This window comes from Netta rufina (assembly GCF_964035555.1).
Source record: "Netta rufina genome assembly, chromosome: 6".
Classification (NCBI taxonomy): domain Eukaryota; kingdom Metazoa; phylum Chordata; class Aves; order Anseriformes; family Anatidae; genus Netta; species Netta rufina.
Window position 1 is genome coordinate 17,072,275 of NC_140129.1, and position 20,946 is coordinate 17,093,220.

General features: G+C 35.8%; 1 protein-coding gene across 1 annotated transcript in view; it reads right to left on the reverse strand.

Annotated features, from left to right (window-relative positions):
- Window positions 1-5,636: 5,636 nt before the first annotated feature.
- The window catches only part of AGPS (alkylglycerone phosphate synthase), a 51,026-nt gene continuing 35,716 nt past the window's right edge, over window positions 5,637-20,946 (reverse strand). Inside the window, exons 14-20 of the mRNA XM_084289659.1 lie at window positions 19,584-19,696; window positions 17,768-17,837; window positions 16,664-16,725; window positions 14,795-14,884; window positions 14,222-14,321; window positions 13,443-13,500; window positions 5,637-5,937 (exon numbers count right to left, since the gene is read on the reverse strand). Of these exons, the coding sequence (XP_084145785.1) occupies window positions 5,816-5,937; window positions 13,443-13,500; window positions 14,222-14,321; window positions 14,795-14,884; window positions 16,664-16,725; window positions 17,768-17,837; window positions 19,584-19,696 (615 nt within the window). The 3' untranslated portion in view covers window positions 5,637-5,815. The remainder of the gene's footprint in view (window positions 5,938-13,442; window positions 13,501-14,221; window positions 14,322-14,794; window positions 14,885-16,663; window positions 16,726-17,767; window positions 17,838-19,583; window positions 19,697-20,946) is intronic.

Genomic DNA, 20,946 nt, shown 5'->3' on the forward strand with positions numbered 1-20,946 from the left:
GCAGCATTCAGCTCACCCATGTCTTCCTTACATTTGCTTTCTAACATTAGCCAGATTTACTCCCCTTAATGACTGGCTTTTATTGCCTCATCTCCACATGTATTTACCCAGCTGCTATGTATTTGCTAGGTGAGCATGTGTATCACTTCATGTTTCAGAAGGGCTTTTAACCCTTGCCTCTGGGCAGCCAGGATTTCCTGTTCAGCAGCAGTAATAGAGTGAAACAGGAAATACTCATGGCTGCTGCCACTGGGTGGAAGGAAAAAAGGTCAACTGCTGTATTTGTACCTTCTCATTACTCCCATATCCTCAGACCTGTGGCTATTCAGGATTGCTGTTCAACCATTTATCAATGCCACAATCAATAATCAATTTATGACTAATTAAATTAGTCCAATTGTCCTGCCTGTGCACAGATCTATCCAAGTCAACTTTTCATCTTTTCAATATTTGCAGAACTTCACTCGAGTACATTACATCAATGCCATTCATTGTCTTTAAACTGCTTTGAACATTTACTTTACTGAACAAGCACTGAGTGGTACGATAGCAACACCCAATGCCCACACACTCAGTGTCTGTGTTATCCATGGGAATAGAGCCAAGCCCTTCCAGTAGCCTGAAATAGGAATACTTTTATCAAGACCTTGTCTTGAGTCTGTGTCCATTTTGTATTTTCCTCTGTAGTAGTAAGCCAAGTGATATTGAAATGAAGTGCAAAATTTGGAAAGTCACTTGTCATTCTTCATCATTAGAAAAATAAGGTATTTAAAATGATTTTTTAAAGGAATTTTAAACCTTTTTTTTTTTTTCTTTTTTCTAATTTGAAGTCCTAGAAGCAGCAGCAGCTTACATCTCACATGATACGGTACATCATGGGGTTTTGTCCATAATCTTCTTGCATACATGTAGCTTCATTGCTGTGACCAGCACTTCCATTTTTATCCTTTAGAAGGCTACTAAGAGATATTTTACAGTACTACAATAAATACATTCATTTAAAAGCTGTTAAATCCCAACACTTTCACCATTAAAATAGAAATAGATGGGATGCTCCTCAAATAGGAATATCATACTGGAGTTTCTGAACTGTCAATTGAAATAAATTTCGCTTTATTCTGAATCAAAATTAAACATTTATAAAGCTTCCCATAAAAAAAAGTTCAATACTTTGTTTTTCACACACACCCCCAAACAACTCCATAAGTGAGACATTTCTCAGCATTTCAGTAAAGGTTCCTCTTATTGCAACTTGCACTAGTAAATACAATACTTTAAATCTTACTTGCAGGATTCATATATTTTTGAAACCAAGTTGTTAATTTCAAACTGACAGCACTGATATTTTTCAGAAACAGTATTGCAAATATTTTTAAATTATCTCTGACCACCATGTCAGACCTTAAAGCTGAATGTGAACAGAGCAAACATTTGACAATTCTGCTCTGCATGAAGAGCCTAACAGTAATTGATGGCTTTCCCTAAAGGTAACATGAACTGAGAATCAGTAGTGGGACTACAAAACCCCATAAACAGCAAGCCTTTAATATCTACACAGCTGCCAGTTCAGGTCCAACTTTTATAAAACTTAAATGAAGAGAACACCAATGGGATCTGAATGTCATCCTGAGACAAGTATATCAGCATCTAAGATCTCCTTCGTATTAAGTCTGTCTAGACCGAAATAACAAATGCTGCATTTTATGCTGCTAATAAGAGGAAAACATGTCATGAAAGCATTTAATTTGTAAGTTTTTTTCCTTCCTGTGAGCAAGGACACTGGAAATTTCAGATAATATTGAGAAATTTTTATAGTTCTACAAATGAAACCATGTCATTAAGACTCCTGTCCCCTGCATACTACGTCTTACAATTTTTGAATAATGCGCATTGAATAAACTGCATTAACACAAAACAACTCAACCGATCTTTCAAGCAAGATGTAACTTCCACCCATTTTAGCTCAAAGGGCATACAAATTTTATAGCAACAATGCAGATAACTGAGAAATCTCTCTTCTGCATTTGTAGACACAGCACTTTCAAACAGATTCCAGGACCTTTACCAAGTAGTTTTTAAATCATTTATGCACACAACAGAAGGAAACCTAATACCTTTTCAATAGTTTAACACAACAGGTAGGGTAAGATGAGGTATGCTCCTGTATCGTATTGACAGAGCACTGGAAGGTGGCTTTGTTGCTCAAACAAGAAAAAACAAGGAAGAGAAATTTCTGAACTGTGTAGGCTAAGGTGTTCAAGTGTTGTTTTACCCTTTCTTCGCTGAAATCTTCTCACATGCCTATTTTGGAACACAAAAGTAGTGCTTCTATTAGCATATATTTAAAAATTCATCCTCCTTTCTCTCAAAAGGTGCCCAAACCTTCCTAGTATTATTCCTTAGGAAATAGTTTACCACCAAATTAAAACAAACCAAAGATGACAAGCTCGGTGAATATACTTGTTCAGCTTCAGCACAAAAACACATACTGGTTTAGGCCCATTTTCCTTTTATTAATAATATAAGGTTCTATAATCTCTTAACATTACAACTGAAAGTTTTACAGTTAATCTCACACTAAAGTGACAAACACTGTTTGGCTTTATTTGCAGAAAGTTGAATTACAACCTTGATAAACATACATTTCCAAGATTGAGAAATGACTTGTGTTTTCTGGATTTCAGTGCTCATGTATCCCTGCCTTTGAAGCTGGTTTCAGTTAATTAAAATTGATATGGAAGAACTATTTGGCCTGGCCTCTGTTCACAGCTGTAAGGCAAAGATGACATCTCTAATGCAACCACTATACTGTAAGTCAAGTCAAGAAGAGACAAGTTTTTCTTAGACTAAGACGTAGACCCTGTGGCAATTTTTAATTTATTTTCTTCTATGATACCCCCCTCAAAACTTTTAGAAAGCTCTCTCCAGTAAAAATACATTTAGTGGTCACACTATACTCACTCTGCACTTTCTTCCTTCCAAGGGAACAGACGCTGTGTAATAGGAAGTCATGATAATCTTAATTAAAACTGCTTGTAACTTACATATAGCCAAAATAGTCAACCAAAGAAGTGTTATGCCAAGATACCCTTCTGATCTGCACAGATCAAGCTCCATCTCTGAACAGGCTGCAGCTAAGGGAAACTAAGTCTTCATAAACAAAGAGAGGATTAAGAAAGAAATAGTGGAAGACTACTAGTACTAGAAGAGGGAAGATTTCTTTTAAACAGGCTCTCGAACTTGCATTACACTTCCCTGTTTTCATTAGATATTTAAATGTGAAAGAATTGAAGACCATCAGTAATACATGCATTTCAACCATGATTTCACTAAACTCAGACTAGTTTTTAAGATAGAAAAAATATTTAGGAAGACAACTATCAGGTGGCCATTAGAAAAAAAAAAAAAGTGTCTGTTACACTCATAGTCAATCTTTCCCTCAGAGCTATGCAGTGACATAGCTTTGGGACCCTTATAACCTGTTATTTCACCTTCCCGTAGGACAATTGATGTGCAGTAAAAATCTTTACTGCATTTTAAATCACTTCAGCAGCCAGTGGCTATTTAAGGATTGGAAATAGAAAGCATAAAGAGGTTTTGCCTGTGTAACTTCAATAAAACAAGGGATGGGGAAGCCATAGTCAAAGTTAAGAGTCAGGGAGGAAGTTGTAGAGCTGTATAGTACTTCAAGTCAAAATCTAAAGACAGGTATTACTGCACTATATGGACTTGTTCTAATTATATTTGTGCTGTCATTCTGCAAAAAGGCTTCACACACTTTCCTTCAAAATTGATTCTTCATAGTTAAACAAACACTTTCATTGAGGCACATAATAAAACACCCTTCATATTTACCAGCTCCTTGAAAGGTTTCTATTTGAGAGTGATACTAGTCATCTGCAAGAGTCCAGCTGTGGCCAAGTAGCCACCACTGTGCAGCACGTGAGATGAGGAATTCCCCTGCATAAACATGTACAGATTCACTTCGCTGAGACACTTTGAGTATGAAACAATTAAGGAACACTTAACCACAATGCGAAAAGTCAGTTTTCTAAAACAGACTACACCCATTGTTTTGGTTGCTGCTGAAATATGAACTCTATGGGCCGAGAACAAAAATACAAAAGACTAGGTCATGTTGAAATGTTGTGAAACAGCATTAGAAATAAAGCTAGCCGCATTACTAACATCACACTAACATCTCATTTTATGACCTGCAGATCATAAAAAAAGTTTCCTTTAGTATGTTGACAGCATACATTTTAAAGTGATGTTTTGCATATTCATCGGCTTTTGATCATTTTAACTACAGAATTGAAATTGATCTTCAAACAAGTCCAAAGTTTTGTCTGATATGCAGTACTTTGAGCATTTTATACTCTTTTTGGTGTATTACCAAGTTTGAAAGCTAATTAGACAGTATCCTGAAGTAGTTTAAAAATAAATGTGCAATTTCATCTTTTTCTTCTTGTTAAGGGCAGTACTAAAAAAAAGGTGTCCAAACTGACACTACAGAGCTGTGAAGCAGTTGGCTAGAGAGACCTTGTGTCCTCAAAGGATAGTCCTTATTTTTTTCTATCCTATGCAGTCATATGCAGTAATTATCAAAAAGTTTGATAACTTGCTTTAAGAAAAGAACCCACCTTAAAAATGGATCATGAGTATTGACAAATACTTTTAGTTTGTTTTACGGATTAAGACTCAAGTTTCAATGTAAAAATGCTTACATACCGTACTGATCAAGAAAATATCTCATTTTCATAGTTAAATGGACAATTATAGTTGTTGCTACTAGTGAAGTAGATAAATGATTCATCAAGGCCATAGGAAATTGTACAAAACTAAAAAGGGAAACCTCACTTTTAGGATGACAGTATGTTGTCCACTTTAGTTTTATTAAACGGTTGAGACTGTTTCAAAAGACAGTGCTGGGCAGTTTCACTTGAAAAGCCAAAATTATTATTATTATTATTATTATTATTTTTTTACTGAAAAAGATATTTTGCATCTCTGCAAAACAAACAAAAACAGAAGCAAACCCATACACACTAGGACTGTAGTACAGATGAAAGCAAAGTTTTGTAACAAACCTGTTTTCAACATACAGTGAGAAATGTCCTTTGTACAAAACTTATAGTGACTAACCTACGATTAATTTAAGATTATCCCAGCAATGCAAATACAACTCAGAACAGCTCAATTGTTTATGATTTTCCAATAATATTAAGGTGGGAAACTACTGAGTTTTCAGAAGTGTTTTGACTTGCATTGTTTTTTTTTTGATCAAAATCTACATTTGTGCTTTAAGTTTTTGCTGGTTACAGGTCTGTTACATACCTAATCCTTCAGCACAGAGACATACTCCTTGGTGTAATCTCATCTGTCTCCTAGCAGCTTTCCTGTAGCAAGAGGCTGGGCTGAGCAGCTGCTTCTGTAGAAAACACTGTTGTCAGTCTTTGTTCTTGCAGGGGATGCTTTAGTAAGAAACAGCTGGCTGTATCCAGCATTGAAAATACCATCAGCTGTGTTGCCTAAACCAAACTTGGAAAACCAAATTTGCATTTCCTGGTTGGTAACATACTTTGTGCCCACCGGGTTGTTTAAGAGTTTAAGACCATTGTAAGTAAAAATCCATAAACATTAACAGTGATGTTTACACTTTATTGGGGGGAGGGGGTGGCAAAATCAGTGTAAGATACTAGTTTTAAAGTTTAGGCTATGTTATATTTGATTACTGGGATATCAGTACAATGAAAGTTGCGGAATTTCAACAGTAATTTTGAAGAAGTTTTAGTACATCATATTGTGCAGGGTTTTATAAAAGATTCTTGTTTCCAAAGATGTTATTGGGGTCCACATATTCTTTAACAGATCTCAGCATTCCCAGGCCAACATCAGAGATGCTCTCCTTCATCCAGCGCTTCCGCAATTTGCCTACTGGAAAAACAAAAACAAAGCATTTCAATATATGGCAGGATTCTAGGAGCCAATCAATCTTGTGACCATGAATGAATAAACACTGTGTGATAAATGCTTTTATTCAAAAATGAGAAATGTTTTGCTTTATTTGATTTATTGAGCCCACCAGACTATCAAGCTCATTAAGCTCAGCATACTCCCAGAGGAAGACTGTGTTCCACACTGTCTACTTTCTTTAGAAACTGTGAAATTTAGATGAAGCTTAGGCTGAAATTACATGTTCTATTAAAATAGCAACTTGGCAGTAAGTCTTGAAAAGCTACCAAACTAATCTTTTGAAGTAGAAAACCAAAGATGAGATTGCTAAAAAGAAGAACCCTCATGCCTCTCAACTGCTTTAAAGTAAGAATGTTCTCAAAAATCAGGAACAACCTTAAAACAGCATTGGTTAAATAATCAAAATTTATTTTCTGAAGAGAAGGCCTAAAGTCTAGTTTTCAGACAACAGAATATCTTATTTTATTCCAAAACTTCTACACGGGCTGGCACTCGCACATGCTATCACACAAAAGCTTACTTTCCATGTTAAAAATGTATATTCACAACACACAGCAATTATAAAGCAAAGCTGAAGCACTAGCCATTTAAGAACTCATTTCACTAAATTCCCACAATAGTTCTGTTAAATGGCCAAGTGTTCATATACTAATTAACCAAGTCATCAACTCTGATTTAACAGATCATGCAAAATAAAGGCCATTCTTTCATTAAACACAGTATAGCATTTAGCTTGTCAGCCTAAACCACAATCCATTTGTCAGTATGATGTGATATAGTAAAGGTTTGAGAGGCAGATGCTTTAAGAATATCTGAAGCTAAATTCAAGCCATCTTTTGTGCCCTGTTCTCAGGGTAACCATCAAACTGTCATCAGAATAATAAATTACAGGGACACCTCTGGAGAGCAGAGTATATTTGTTTATACCTTAAGGGATGAGCTAGTTACAATGCCAACTGAAAAAGCAAATAACGTGAGAAAGAGTGAAATTTGCAGTTTAGTAAGAAAACAACTACTACCAGCATACATGTCAAGAGCAAAGATCATAACCGAAGGACAAAAGCATTTTTCATGCAATAAGAACTGTGGCTGTATTTTGAAGCTTGGCTCAGAAAATATCCCCATCTGTAGGAAAAACATCTCTACAATTAGACTGACCAAGTTGATGAAGTTGCATTTTATCTGGGAATACTCTGATTCTAATACTACCAACACGCACAAAAAAAAACCACCACACCCATACATATACAAACAACCAGAGATAGATGGATGGGGTCTGACCATCACCTCAAGTCACTTACACTGGCTCATACACAGGCAGCTGAAGAACAGTCATTACCATTCTCAACTGTTATCTGTAATATAGTTTCAGTGAATGTGTCCTGTGGTTATGGATGTAATTGTCCTGAAAAGACTGCAAACAACTGCTCCAACAAGATGGAGCACATTAGAATCACAGCAGGATGCCCAACAGCTAGCATGCCTGCCTCTTTTACACCTCCAGTAATAATGCAATTCCACAAGGAACTGAACTACTGTCTGAGCAGCACCAAACAGTCGTTGCATATTTAATGAAGTCGCTCACCAAGTGCTGGAAAACAGAAGGTGCTTGGAGTGCATCATTAGTTCTGTCAAAGTGATAATTTACACATCTATCTTGTCAAATTTTCTATGGTTTATACTTTTGCAATAATAAATCTAACATACATTTGATTAGTGAACTGGAAAGAAAAAAAAAAGCTGTACTACAGTTACCAGTGGTCCTTCACAAACATGTTCAATGAGAAGAAGATTTTAACCCCTTGATAACAGCAGGTTGAGCCCCTGCTCCTAATATTCTTACCACTAAGATATATGTGGATTTTTCAGCTACTCCAAGTTCTTGTACCAGAATTAAAAAATAAGCTGAAGCAATTTTGCTTTTCAGATTTTATGTAATTGGATGGACCTGCTTAGAAAACAGACTAAATGAAAGAACAGATTTGTGCAGATGACAGTAATACAGAGAAAAACAACATAGCTTGTTTCACTTCAGGTTCGTTCTGCCTTTTGAATATTCTTTTCCTCCTCCGTTGAAAGATAGATACAGTTAAGTAATTCTAAGAAGCAAAATCACTTAACTCCACTCTAAGCCTTGCCAGAGAACGGCTTTGGGCTCAAAGAAGACACAACCTCTCCAATAATAAAAGGTCTCAGTTAAGCCTGATTTTTCCATGGACTAGATAAAACTTTTCAGTTTCTACCTACAGAAAGTAGACCATTTAGTTTTAAGGCCTGGACCTATTTTTGCAGTTAATTTTCAGGTTTTATTATCATTATGGTCCATACATGAAACAAACATGTAATCTGAAAAAAATAAATTATTGTCCAGCCCATAGCTGGTTTTATTAGAGAAGTTGTTCATGCTTTTAGGAAATAAAATGCCCCTTGGTGAAGTGAAGCCACGTACTGCTCCCATAGAAGTACTAACATTACATTCTCTGCCAAAAATGAGTTTCCTATGTGCATGAGTTTTTAAAGAGAAGTGCACTAGATGGACAGCACATACCTGCTGGCCACAAAGGAAGCTAAAATGGGAGAAAAGCTCTACTGGCTCATAAAGGCTATGCTTGTTTGTCTTTGAAGATGCATCTGGATGGCTGCAAAAAATCTGGCTGTGAGTGGAGCTAGCAAACAGCAGGCAGCAATCAGTTTTCTCACTTTAGGAAAATCAAGTACATGAACACACAAATGGTCTTCTAAAGGAAGTTTTAGTGTAGCTGACGGATCCCAGGAATAACTCTACCCCTCGTGCAGATGAAATTTATAGCAGTGTGTGGTCCCAGAGGAAATAGGCTCTAGGGCCATGAGCAGTGCCACTAGGCTTCCTCTGCTCCAGTCCTTCCAACTTAAAGAGGCTGTTAGTGGAAAACAATAGCTCCGCAGAAGGAGAAACAGTAACATAGGTCATAAGAAGGACGAGGCTCTTCCAGCTGTTGAATGCTCTTCCTGAAGCTGGTTGTCTCTATGGGAAGCATCTTTCCTCTCCTAGAAGTTGCTTAACAGGTTATTACTCTTCCAGAGAGAGCTCTGGAAGAGAGCTGAGAAAGGTCAGTGCATTAATCTAATACTTCAGTAGAAATGGAGTACATTGCACCAGCATACTTGGAGTATGCTACATAATTAACACTTCCCATCACTGTCCAACATCTGGCACACTTTCACACGATGCCTGAACAACTCAAGTTCTTTCAAGTTCTGTGCTGAAGAATCAGAAAGCCTTTGTGTTTATTTGGTGAAAAGGAGCACTGAAAATAACAATACCATTTAGACTTTCTACAGACTACGGAAGAAAATACAACTGATTATACTATTTCATGATAGTGTTACTTCAGGTCTGACAATTGTCAGAATTTAAGCTTCTCATTCTAATTAACAAGTAAGCTCTTAATTTATAAAATGACGGTATGGTCAGTCTCCAGAGCTTAACTTAAAGCTAAGAGGATTTTTTTCATGTGTAAAGAAAAGAAGGCTGTGTCCAATTCCACTCTCCTGCCCCCCAAGGAAGTTTTGTAATTGCAGATTTTGTAGTTTGTGTGGATTACTGTGCTATACGCCTTCAGCCATGGCCTCTTAATGATACCAAAGAATTGCAATGTCAAACATGCAACTGAAGGCACATCAGTTTTACCACTTTTTTTTTCGCCTAAATTTTTCTACATAAACTGCCAGGAAATTGATAGTATACCTAAACCTGTGGAGCCTGAGCTATATTAACCTCTATTCTAGTCAATCTGTCTAGAAAGTGGAAGAAAATTAGTTCTATTATGTTAAGTATCTAAATGGAGTCATTTTGCTCAAACCCACAAACTGATAATTGTTTCCTTAAGTAACCAGTTGTTAGTTAGAACATTCCCCTCAATGGAAACAATCTATTTTTATTTTTACAGAAGTGCTTAGATTGGTAATACAGAAGGAATCAAGCCCAAATCCAGATAGCTCCCTTCAGATGGCATACTCCAAAGCAAATACTATATATATATAAATATTATCTATATAATATTTATAAACCAGTCCTACCTAGTTATTATTTCCTCAACATGTTATTTTATATGTACAAAAAAAGCATACATTTTATTAAAACAGGGATTCAAGAATGCAAGGAGTGACATCATATGGGCAGTCAGTCTTAGGACTTGCCATTAGAAAAATTGTTTACCTAAACTTAAACTTGTATCTACATTAGGTTGTCATTTCTAATGCTGCATTGAAAATGCTGAGTTTTAGGTGCTAACTGACTCTAGCAACCTGTACATACAGGACTTTCAAGTCTAAGGACACTCATTGGCCAGAAAAATGAAAGGATTAAAGCTGTGTTCAAAGACGTACATAATCACTTCCTAAGTGCATGGCATAGTAAAGGCAAGGTGAAAACCACAGTCAAGACTGTAAAAACTTATGTGGGAAAAGAAAATAAGAAATGATACAACTTATACATCTAATACCTTTCAAAAATGTTTTAGTTAATGGCATATTATGCCATAGCATTGGCTAAAAGAGACAAAGAAAGCATAAGAAACCACTTCAAAGTCACATTAAAAACTCCTTTAAAACCTGTAAAAAAAAATTTCAGCAGTTTGTTCACAAAAAAATAGCAAGAAACAGACCTACAACATTTAGACAAGATTGCTGGGATCGTGAAAAATCTGATAACCTGCTCTACAAGGGATCAATTCCTGATGCACTGGAGTATGGCTAAGTTCCCCCAGCGTAAGAAATGCTTGCTTGGTCAGCTACTTATTTTGGGTGCATTTTTATAGCAACGCACGCGCCTTAGATTTTTCATAAATGCAAGTTCTGTACATTACATAATCCAGAAACACTAAGTGGAAAAAAAACAATTCTGACATTTAGTGATTAGATGTAAATATTTGAAAGTCAAGAGTGAGGAAGTTAATCAAGTCATTGTTTCTTTTTTGAAAAGAAAAAGGTCATTTTTAAATTGCAGCATAATAGAAATAATATTCAGATATTATCCAGAAGTCTGGATTCTCCACCCCAAAATACAAGTTATTGTTATATTGAAAGGGCGAGTTCATTACACTAATGTGTATGTCTGGCTTCACTAGAATGACTTGTGTCCCTAAGATGCTTGCTTTAAGAGGCTGGTATGGATACACTTCTGCGATTTCTTTACAGGAATGTTCTTCCACTTACATATTGCGAAGTGTGATCTGAAGTGTAATCCATTAACAAATTGCAGTTATGCTTCTTTTAAGTTTTAAACCTCAAAAGGTGTCATGGAGGGGATCAGGAAATACTCTCAGAGCATTGCTAACTGAGTCCTGCCTAGAAGCTAGGATATTTTTCATTAGCTTGGGGGAGGAGGGGAAGAGAAGAGCTATTGGGATTAATTTTCTGAAGTTAATCCTTATAAAATTAAGAGCATCGCTATTTTAGTTTTCATTACACAACAGCTACCATGGGTATCCTGCAGTTAGTACTTTTCCAGATGTAAAGTAATTTAGAGCTTTACACATCTCAAGCTGTCATATATGACCACTTCTTCACTCAGAGTGGATGAAGATTGACTTAAGCAGGCTTTGTATTTCCTATAGCCTCAAGTCCCAGACTACATCTGTTTTCTTTGATACACAAAACCAGAGTTAAAATAGCTCCATTTATCACAGCATGATTGTAGGCAGACAAACCAGCCTGTCTGTTTCCAGATAGTGAAAACAACTGTTATTAATCACAATTACAAGACAAATACTAAAAGAAATTGCACCACTATTTTCTTTTACCCCACACAATAGACTGGCCTTAGCAGTGCTAGGAATGACAAGGCCTGAAGGTCAGTAAATAAAATTGATACCATTAGGCTAATTTTCAGCAGCACATATACAAAGAACAGGGTAAAAAATGGATCTTGTGTATCATACACCATCTCACACTGCCAGACAAAAGACACTTAAAGCAGAAAATATTCATCAAGAATTAGGCAGTCATGTATCCAACACAAGTATGAGAAGTCTGATAGAAACCAAATTTTCTGAATCTGTGGAGCCAAAAAGTAAGTATGTAAGTGTGTGAAAATGCTACAGAAGTATTTTTTTTGTTGTTGCTCGACATGCTGTAAACAAGATTTCATATGGTGAGGGCAAATACATCCAATCGTGACAAGCTACAGCTGCTTCTGAGTTAATGGATGAAATGCTAGTCACAGTAAATCATGGCTGCCACAGCAGGAGAGAGCACACTAGTAGATCATGAGGGCAATTCCACATCCATGTGTGAGAACTGACCAGTCCACCAGAATAACATTAAAAAAATCAGTGGACAATAAAAGCATATTAGAAAAAATATTGAAATCATTTCCACTCATGTTATCACTTATCTACATGTCTTCCAATATCCTGATATTGCTGAAGCAGACAATTGCAATTTCTATCACAAAGATGTATGCCTGAACACAGACCTAGATTTAAGTTTCAAGCCCAGGAAATCAGCAACATGTTTTAAAACATTGCTCCTACAAAATTTTGATTTAAATTTTACACCATTAGAATTCTTCCCTCTGCTCTTATTTCTGTGGTCAGGCAATGCCAAGACAGTTGAGAGAAGAAATGTATTTTAAACTGAATAATTTGAAGAAGTTAGCTACACAAATCAAACCAAATTTAAAACAAATCTTCCTGACACTTGAGTTTATATCATTATATAGGGCACATGCAATCAAAATTATTAGGCTACCTGAATATGTGGAAGAAACCTATTTAAATTATCAGGGTAACACTTATACATGGCATTGGTTCTTAACATTATTATTGGTTCTTAACATTTAACTATTTAAAGTGCAAAAATAGTTTGCAAAGAGACTAACTTATGACAAATTGTTTCCAAACCACAAGAGAAGAAACCAAATAATCAGAAGTTAGCAGACAGGAAGACAGTACTGTCAATACTTGCATAACATCGATTATGCAACAGATAGTAACCTACAACATAGTCCAGTTAAAGTCTCCAACTCTTTTAGGCAGATACTTTCACTAAATGCTCTGGAAATAGGGCTACCAGTGTTCATCTAGCCACAGGGGACATTAAATTGCTTCTCTTAGAATTATGAAACTGGTATTCTAGTCTACACAAGTGAATGTGCCTTTGTTTGCACAAGGTTCAGTAGAAGCTTATTACTACCGTTTCAGGTTCTCAGACAGTCTGTAGACTTCATATCAAAGGTTGGCATTCATATATATACACTATATTGTGTGACTGGACATCAAGCAAACTCGGTCTAGTGACATTTCCCCTAAAAGTCTGTTAAAGGAATAGGAAGTTCCTTGAAAGACTTACAAAATATTTTTCCAGTAATTTCAATTCATATCTGTGAAATATTTTTCAAAATTCTATTGAAAAGTGTTTGATGTACTCGTGAATATTTACCAGTATAGAAAAAATTAACATTAGACTGAGAACAAGAACAATACCTCCATGATGATGTGACAAACTTCCTCCATTGGCAAGTATTTCTTCTCTAGCAGCCCTCTAGATGTGAAAGATAAGGTATTCAACATTAAATGCACAAGACATTTGGTTTTAGTGAAATGCTTGCTATGGTACTCATTTGAACAGGTATATGAAAAAATTCAGAAACATTTAGGGTACACACTAAAGGTGAACACTTTAGTTTAAGTCTGCATATATTAATATAAGTAGGGATTTTCAAAACAAATATTACTAAAACCAAGACATTTCAAAGCACATCTGTTAGAATAAAGCTATTTTTCCAGAATGGAATCACTTTCCCCTTGCCAAAATGAAAATAATCTAGTGGGCTGGGGAGCTCATCCAGAAGACGGGTATGTGCCTACTGAAAAGAAACCTAAAAAAGAGAAAAGTTTGAAAACAAAAATCCCCAGTGTGACTGAAGTTCTTTATTCAGGCTAGAGTTTAGACCAAGATTTTCAAGATTTTGGGGTCACAACTGACTACTCTGCTGCGTGTAAAGCTTTTGGCAGAAAGCAAAATTTAAATTTTTATGTTGATGAAGAAATATTCAAATACTTTCAAGCTAAAACACTCATCTTGCAGTCTTTCTACTACTTGGTGCACTGTTGAGGTGTACCTAACTAATGATCAAAGCTTTATTAACAGACTTTTGTGATCTTTCCTGCAAAATTCTGTTAACTTGGCCAAAGGGTCTGGCATATGCTAGAGAACATCAGCTTCAACCCTCCCCCTTAACTGTTGTTCTTGTATACATTACCTCAATTTCTTCATAGACATGAATAGGATCACTAATTCCTCTGTAGTTAAAGGCAAAGTAGAAGTAGACACATGCACCCGCATCGTAAGTCTGTGTGACCCTGTTGAAGAGAACTGTATTACAAACAAAACTTTATGGTATTAATCCAACCCCTATGTCTTACTACACAATCCATAATGTTACTCATTTTATTTTAAAAGGTAGCTTTTTTTGTTTGTTTGTTTTAAGAGTTTTGTTTCCTTTTTGCTCCTACCTCATAGGAGCAAATCTGAATCAAGGCTATCACTTCCAAAGAGCTGAAGCTCTTAAATTAATCCTAGTTTGCTTGTAGGCATCAGAGAGTAAAGTGTAAGTGTCAAGACTAATAAAGTGCCACTATTCCCTTGAAATAAGTACTCTTATATGTAACCTACTTGCAGGTTAAAGAGAAAGGTCAGGATCAGTAGTGTTTCTACTATCACTAATAGATGCACTTTAAAATATCTAAGTAGCAAGTTTAACAACTTCTTCTGTAGTTCTGTTACTAATAAAAGATCCAGAAAAAGTGAATATTTAAGTTGTTGAATAGCTTACCTGCAGGTGGAAAAGGGAGCAAACTGAACACCCTTCTCTTTGCATTCTCTTACTATCCTTTCCTTTACATTCCTACAGAGGTCTAAAACTCTGCAAAAGAAAGCACATTAAAATATAAAATCTTAATACATGATTTTATACCACTTCCTAAAGAAAAATGTAACTTCAACATTGGTAAACCTTATACCTTTAAAAAAAATCTAACAAAAAGAAAACTGCCGCATTCTAAAACTAGTTTTAACCACTTCATATTTTATTCTAAGAATAAAGCAGTCCTCCATCAAGACTTCACCAGCATACCGCTCCTGAATAGCGAATCTACTCTGAAGTACAGCAAGGAATGAAGGCTCTTTTCCATAAGGAATAGAAGGCAAAAAGAATTCAGCAGGAAATACAGGTTGCCCATTTCTTTCTTTATTTTCTCAGCAAAATAGCCTCAAATGTAGCTCACAAACACAACAACCCATAGTAGAAAGCTTGCAAATTGTAAGACCTTGTATACTTGGCTAACACCATAGCTTTAATATGTTGCAAGGCAAGAACTAGAGACTCCAGCTATACTCTGCCAGCTTGAAACATTATAGTCTTAATATGTTAGTGAGCCATTAAAGCTTGTCATAAGCCATATTTATTTTGCTTTTAGTGATTTGTCTTTCCCTCCCCACCTCAGCAGACCTGCCAGGTATATTCAAAGCACTAGAGCAATTTAAAGAAAGCATTTTTCAAATTGCTATTTCTTTAGTATTGTATTCTCCCACAAAGGTCTGCAACACTATCCATCCTGTGCAGTTCAGATTTTTAAACATTTATTGCAGATTTAAAGCTACTTTTCCAGCTGACAGGAGTAATATATATGAGAAATTTATCCGTTTAGTGGATGAGCAAGTCAAGCTAAATATTTTATTCAAGTATCTTCAACCAGTCAGGCAGAGTAACTGACTGATTTGTGGAAAACTGCATAGCTCTTATGAGTCAAAGTAGAAAAAAGTTTTGAAAGCAGTTGCTTTGGTAAGCACAATTTAAGAAAAGTATTTGAAATTTTTACAAAACAACTCATTCTCTCAGGTAAAACCAAAATAAACTGGTAACTAACCAGTTAACATACTTCAAGATCTATAAAGCTAAACCAAAATAAACAGCAATTTTGCTTTAAAAATCACCCTCTTCAAATCTCTCCCACCCACTGGCTTACCAGCTTACATCACACTTTCCATAAATTCTACTTTACATCAAAAAATGTCAAGTTTAACTTAAAATCAGTTCAGATCCTGGTTTAAGAGGTTTCTGGCTTACCAAATGGACAGAAGCGACCAAAATCATTTTCTATGTTAAATTTTGCTATGGTCAAGAGTTTCTCAGCTACAGGTAACAGATAAAGTAACTTTTGCTCAGGATTAAGATATTTATACCAAGTTTATCTTTTTTGTTCTTTCATTTCCCTGCATTTCTGGGTTGAAAAACAACTTTTAAACATATCTAAATATTCTTGTGAGCTTCATTATAAACTTTTCTGCTTGAAATACACTGCTGATCCCATACATGCGGCTGCTTACCCCACAATACTGCTATTGAAACCATTACCCGACTTAGAAAGCTGGGCAATTTCAAGTCCTGGATTTGTTACAGTAAGTTAACCTAAACAAAAATATTACTGAATGCTTTCCTACATTGTATTTAGAAAACTGAGACATAATTTACCAGCAGCTTTAGCAAAAACACAGCTGCAAGATTTGAGGCACATCAGGGAGCCTCCAATACACATAAGGCCTAAATTAAATTAAGTTTCCTCATGAGCAAGCATGAGTTAGGAATAATTTGAATGAAATCAGGTACAAGGTTTTAAGCAACTCTGAAGAATAGTCAGTTTACCTATCCCAAGGAACAGATGTCTCAAATGATTCTCCTATTACATAGTAATCCAGGCCCAGGTCCTAATAAATACAGAAAGGAAATTATCAGTAACATTCAGCACCAACATCTGGGATTCCAGTGTAGGCTACACAGCTAGCAGTTGAGCAACTTGAGATAGAACTGAATGAGAACAACACAGAAAGACGATTTAGTAAAAACAGCCATCTGTCCTAGTGACATTAGTTTATAGTTATGGATGTAGAGCAGATCTTACAAGACACAGACAACAAACATTTTGATGTCATGGCTATAAGACGACAGCTTGCCAGAGTGTCAGTACACTTGCACTAATCAAATATTTGCACCACTAGCATCAATCCAAGGGCTGCACTGTTCTAACCAGCAACATAACTAAATTTCAAATAAATATTTTCTATTAAGTTCTAGGTATGAAGAAAAAAGACAAGAAATAGTCTGCCCATTTTACCTATAGCCTGCTGAAATAAAAAGAAATTAAGAGCCTGCTGAAATAAAAAGAAATTAAGTGATTTGTCCCAAACTATACAAGCCAAGTAAAAAGTAGCACTCAGGATATATATAGCATTCCGAAAAAATCTCTTAAATCCACTAAGACTGAAGTTCATAAAAACAGCTGCAGCAGTTCAGACTAAGATCCATTTGTCCTGGAATTCTGATTCAAACCATGACCATAAGTGGATGTCCAAAGAGAAAGAACTGAGAGTATGTGCATATTTTGAGTATTCTCCCAGGCTCAGATTACTTTCAACCTGTAGATTTTTAAGTCTGATCTGGTTTATTTAGCAGCTGCCAGTAGATCCTCCTTCAAACTCGTTTTTTTTCTAACCTGTATCGGTAACTATTTTCTTAAGTGTTCAAATTAATGCTTTTAAGGTATTTTGCCGACAAAATTCTATGACATGGAAAAGATACAATCCTCTGGTGACAAGTTTAAGAGATCATTCAAGGCAACCTAAATACAGAATTCAGAGAGGATCTTCAAAAAGACATGTTTGGGTGTGTTTTTGTTTGTTTGTTTTGCGTTTGTTTTTTTTTTTTATTAAATTAATATAAGTTTCAGCAGGAAGGCAAGAGGTGACCTACCCGAATGTAAGCAATGACAAATGTCAGCATATATCCTCTCTGTCCATTATCTTCTCCAGCTGCCAAGCCACTGCAATTAAAGAATTTAATTAAACTTTCCAGCAGAGTATACACAGGTTTCCAAAAATAATTAGAAAAAAAATATACTTTGATTATAAAAAAATATGTGCAAGTTTAGCTGTTTCTAAATTGTGTTACAATAGCCAATAGTCATAGCATCTCTGTAAATAAAATCATGTTTTCCACACTTTGAGATGTTCATAAAGAAGAAAGTTGGACAGAACAAGAAACAAATCAGTGAAAAAAGTCAATTCTCATAGGAATAACTTCGTAGTTTAGTCATTCATTAGGCAACATCCTCCAGACTGTTCCTTTCTACCAGCTCAGCTAAGATGTCAAAACTAAGCTGAGGCCTTCAAACATCACAAAAAAACACAAATGAAACAGACATAGTACATCCCAGATGTTCCTGTAAATGAACGTTTGTTCAAACTGTTTCTAAGTGCATGTTGGATTTGTGCACCTGTGTTCTTACATAATAGCAAGACTACTGGCTTAAGATCCCAAAAGTTTGTGTGATGGGTGGATGAAAAGGATTGAGCCCTAAAAAGAAAAAGGAAGCCCTATTTTCACTAACCTACCAAATTAAGAGCATTATGAAAGTCTTTTTCGTTTGCTTTTAAGTACTGGCTTTTTAGAACAAGAAAGGGCAGTATATCTAAACTGTCTTCCTAGAAGTTCCTAGGAATCTGACATGTAGGGACAACCAGACAACTTTAAGGAAGATAAAACATTTGCCTTTTAGACACAAAACTAGAAAGTTAAACCATTAAACAACTAATAGTCTGAAATAGTGTAGCACAGACAGCACCCTCTAACAAGCCTTTAACAGCCAAATTTCCATCCCTTACCAGTACTTTGTCTTGAATTACCCAAATACAAGAGAACTTGTAGTTGAAGCCTCTTCTTGCACACATTAAAACTGAAGTGCCCTTTAAAATGAAGGGCAATGTTTTGTCACTGAAAGGTGACAAAACAGGCTCACATTTCATGTGAGGAAGCAAGCTGCTCACGTGAAATCCCATTTTTTTTAAAGTGGAAAATTCAAAGCACAAATTTCAGAAGTTATAGCCTTGAATTGGATTTGACATATTTTTGAGAAGCTGAGACTAATACAAGCAATAACTTTCTTAAAAAGAAAATAGTGCATTTTTGATATATCACCTTTAATGATAGTTTTCATCACTGTTGTAATCAAAGCAGATAAGCAGAAACTCAGCCTACTGCTACAGCGAAGTATTTTCTGTTCCTTTGTAAGAACAGAAAACAGCCTGTAGGACACAGAAAATCAGCACATTCCTGTAACTACATGAATGTGTCTTTTAAACAAGCTTTGTGTATTCATTTGCTCACATCAGCCATGCAAAGACTTAAGTCCTAATACCCTTATGATTTTGTCTTTCTATCCTCCATTTAAAAATATATAATCTAGTTGTGCAAAGCATATAGCCTCCAGGCCCGTAAGCAATTACAAGGGGTAGTTTCCATTCTAGTAACATCAATTCTGTACTTAGTCAAATACTCATTTTGATGTAGTATATAGACAGCTGAAGTTTTTCTTTAAAGCTACCTATTAAGAATTAACACAAGACTTATTTATCAAAGTGAACACTCAGTACCTCATCAATTATTCCCACTTCAAACTAGTAAATTGAGAACAGATCTACACAGTAATTGCAACAAAAATGGTAACCTTGTTTTCTCCTGGACAGTTAACTCTCAGTTTCATGTGAAAAAAAATCTTTGAAAAGCATACCCAAACTTGGTGGCAATGTCATAGACTTGTTTTTCATGCTGAAGAACCTTCTCTCTGTCACCCTCGAAGAGCAAGGTAGCTACACACAGTATGTTGGGATCAAATCCTTTAAACTGCAAAGAAAAAATCATTGCATTATGTCATAGCTTTCGTGGTAGAATGCAATCAACAAGTTTTTGCTTTTCAAATACACAGTGTACCCTCTGGTTGGTAGGTGTAACTAAGAGGAAAGACTAGGGAAAAACATCTTTCAAAAAATCACCCTAAAAGCAAGTAAGTTTTTTCTTTACAGGACAAATATTTACAAGCCCACTGAAGTAATCTGTCACATTTTTTTCCTCCTGTCAAAAAAAGAAAAAAAAAGGCAAGATAGACAACAGCTGTCTATCTACTCCTGAAGAAAGAACAGCTCATAAATGATTTGAGCAGTAAGGAGACATTTATATTCTATCAACTATTCCTTTATTAAAGCATGCGGATGACCATGACAACAACGTCACTGCTCTCAAAACAGTTGTATTAGTGGTGTACCACAGAAAATCTCTAAGCTTGGGCAAGTGCTACTGAGTGAAAATAACTTTTAAACTCATGGCAGGGAGCATAGCCCAGTGAAAATTAGAAAACAAAAGTTGTAACAGTAATGTAGTCAGAATGCCTGTTTGGCTTTCTTTCAGTAAAAAGTTGAAAAAGCAAGAGCCAAATCTGGAGGTGACACTAGTTAAAAGCATCCAAGTTAGAATTTCTAAAAATGATCCTACCACCCCAGGAAAACACCATGAACACAAATATGAAACTACACATCTTCCTAGGCAAAGAATCTGTCTCATTCATTAGTCCTACAAAGCCAGCATAGCTAACATAATTAGAAAGAAATACTGCTGCTACAGTGATAAACTCAAATCCCAGGAACAGAAGTCTATTAAAATGCCATTCACTGTCCTTTCTCATTCTAGAACTATTTGTATTTCATCTAGAGTGAATCCTTCCTTCTGTTCTACTGTCTCGACTGTAATGCTCAGGAAGCACCTTATAGTTCTCTTGAAGAGGCACCAGAGGAACTAGCTCCAGCATGATCTGGTAAACACAAACAATACCTAAAGCATTTGTTTATCAGTGAGGAGTCGCCAGCAATATGAAGGAATAAACCGGCAAGACTCTGTCCCTATTCTTGTAAGTGGTATCTGTTAAACAACTCTTCCATTCAATAAAAAGAATAGTGTTAGTCTAATGCGTTCTGTATTCTGATGTTTACTTTTCTTTAAGCTTAACTTAAAGTACTAGAGCCAACGTAATCAATGGTATATTCAAGCAAGAAACCAAGACACATGACAGAATCTTCATATGGCAAGAGATCTCAGAGGTT